This window comes from Etheostoma spectabile, chromosome 1 (genome assembly GCF_008692095.1).
Source record: "Etheostoma spectabile isolate EspeVRDwgs_2016 chromosome 1, UIUC_Espe_1.0, whole genome shotgun sequence".
NCBI lineage: Eukaryota > Metazoa > Chordata > Actinopteri > Perciformes > Percidae > Etheostoma > Etheostoma spectabile.
The window spans coordinates 23,895,028-23,897,657 of NC_045733.1; the positions used below are offsets into that span (position 1 = coordinate 23,895,028).

At 38.4% G+C, this 2,630-nt stretch overlaps 2 protein-coding genes across 2 annotated transcripts in view; both read left to right on the forward strand.

Annotated features, from left to right (window-relative positions):
* Positions 1–2,630, forward strand: part of LOC116689707 (transient receptor potential cation channel subfamily M member 7) — an 89,912-nt gene that overhangs the window by 31,357 nt on the left and 55,925 nt on the right. The window lies entirely within an intron of this gene.
* The window catches only part of LOC116689722 (transient receptor potential cation channel subfamily M member 7), a gene marked incomplete at its 5' end in the record, with an annotated part of 11,685 nt that overhangs the window by 2,546 nt on the left and 6,509 nt on the right, over positions 1–2,630 (forward strand). The window contains 2 exon segments of the mRNA XM_032516333.1: positions 1,932–1,943; positions 2,357–2,401. Coding sequence (XP_032372224.1) covers positions 1,932–1,943; positions 2,357–2,401 — 57 coding nt within the window.

Genomic DNA, 2,630 nt, shown 5'->3' on the forward strand with positions numbered 1-2,630 from the left:
AATTACAGCCACTAGAGCCAGTCCCACAATGAGGTTTCATTTGTATGTGCCATTTCTGAGTCTGTGGCTTTTGAGGAGTAGAGGGGGGGCTGGCCTTGCCCAACCGCCACTTTGCTCATTTGAAAAAGAAACATGTTTTATGTATTTTGCTAATGTTACAGACTGGCAGGGCAGTTTCAGTGGGCCTTATGGAGGCTGACAGTATTTTCTTGGTTTCAGGACATAAAGACAGTTTGGACCTCCATCACTCCACACCCAAAGAGCCCTCCAGCAAACAGCAAAGCCCAGTCACACAGACCAGATCGCAGGTGTGTGTATTTATGCATAAATGTATGAGTCATAAATGAGTCATAATTTGTTTGTTTGGTAACACATGCACATATACATTTTTTTTCAGAAGAGCTGATGGAGTGGACCTTTTTTTCTTTATCCATGTCAATAATATTAAGAGCCCAATGTTTTTAGGTGCATTTCAAAGTGTGTTCCTGTCATATTTGCCTTTATGTAAACCCTTTGTAGCTTATTGATGATCAGTCAACACACTTGTTTTAGAGGTCCAACATGTAGATTTTCTGATGTTCATGTAAAAACGTGTCCCTCATTGGTAACTTGTGCCAACTCCCGTTAAGCATTCATCATCATTTGTCACTTACAGCCATATTGTGTTACATCTAAATGAACCACATGGTTTCCCCCAGGAAACAGATAAGCAGAGGTGGTAATACAAACATTAACCAAACTTCAACTTGATGCAGACTTTACTTGCTAAGGTGTGGTTGGTGATTATCAAACTAACTTCTGCCTGGTGTCTGCCTGCAGTGACACAGTGTGTTGATGATCTCTCTTTGTGTTTGTCCATCTATCTTTCTGTCATAGGCTCAGCCTGAAGGTCCCGGTCACCTCAGAGAAGTCAACTCCTACACTGGCTTCACAGAGAAAGACAGAAACAGGGTTTTCCTCCATCCTGACTTCTGTAAGCTCAGAAAAATAACACAAATAATGCTAAGAAAATATGTGCAGAGAAAGATATTTTTAAATATATGCGATCATTTCAGTTCATCGCAGCCCAAAAACCAACAGCAGCATCTGTTTCTTAAATGTTCAGTGTCTCTCCTAACACATTATGGTTGGTGATTGTTTATTGTGTTTCTGTAGCTCTGACAAAGAAGGACAGGAGCAGAGTGTCAGCTGAAGATGTTCTTATCCACGATGACCCCAGGGCTGCAGTTCTGGTAAGAAATGTAACAATGTACTTTAATGTGTACAAAGTAGCAATAGATGTTAACTCAATTAATGCTGGTGTCTGTCTGTGTGTTAACAACTTTTTGTTTCTCCACCAGGGGAGAGTTCAGGTCAAATCAGCCCAAGCCAGCAACCTGTAAGTGTCCAACACTGGCCAACAAGATGTATACAGACACACACACTGTTCCCTCTGTTTTGTTAAACTTATGTATTTCTGTTGTCTCTTGATCTCTGCCAGACGAGCTCTTGGGGAAGACACACTAAATAGTAAGTCACACAGGTGTTATCAAAGTGACCTTTTCCCTTTCTTGGTATCCAATATAATTTTGTGTAATACCATCCTATCCTATTTGTAAAACCTTTACAAAAAACATAAACAAAAGGTTTTTTTCTGACAAGGGAGGTTTGATAGAAGTCAAAGAAAATTTGGGCTAGATGGGGATTATCATCTAAAACTAATCTAAAATATTTAAAAAACCTTAAGGTTCCAGATATTACATTAGATGATCTTTCAGTTTAAATAGGCAGCCCAAAGTAATTTTGGAACTGTTTTTATGGATAATCATAAGAAGGATTGGACCTGATGTATGCTTACTCATGTTTCTGGATGAAAGCTTCACTATGCTTTTCTTATTCTGTGGTTACAGCTGCAATTTCTCTCTACACACCACGACACACCCATCTGGGAACCAGAAAGGACTGTGAGTAACCCAAACATGAAAATGAAAATAGTCTAGTAGTTTCTTGACAGAAAGACCAATAAACTTATGATAATAAGACGGCGCTGGTTGAAATTGAATTTGCAGAGATAACTGGAAAAACTGTAAATAGCCAAGACGTTAAAAACTGGAAATGGAAATTTATTTTGTACAATCTTTACCTGGCAACAGAAGTGACTTGCTGGAAGTAAAACTGTTGCATCAAGCTTGAGCTGTTATTGTGAAATTGTACAGAGACTTCTACTGGTGGATGATGGAAGAGCTCACGGTGTTTTTGTTAAATGATTGTGTCAAAATGATTGTCTACTAATTCCAACTGTCATGTTCAATAAATTACATCAACTCATTCTGTAAAAAGATGAACATTTAACTCTAACTCTTATTTTTCTCCATAGCTATTGGCTCACCTTTCAAGCCCATGGAAAACTACCACTACTCAGGTGAGACATGGAGAATTAGTTGTGTTATTGTGTTTCATGTTATGTTATTATTTCCAAAATTGTTGATTGTAGACTGCATTTAATTCAGAGTGCTGTCTGTGGGTGAAAATAATCAATGTTTCACAGAGGCTAAGAGCAATGACTAATCCTACAAGTACTTACATCTCTGTTTGGTCTTCTCCTGCAGTTGTGCTGACCTGTTTGTGTATTTATGTGTGTGTACATACTT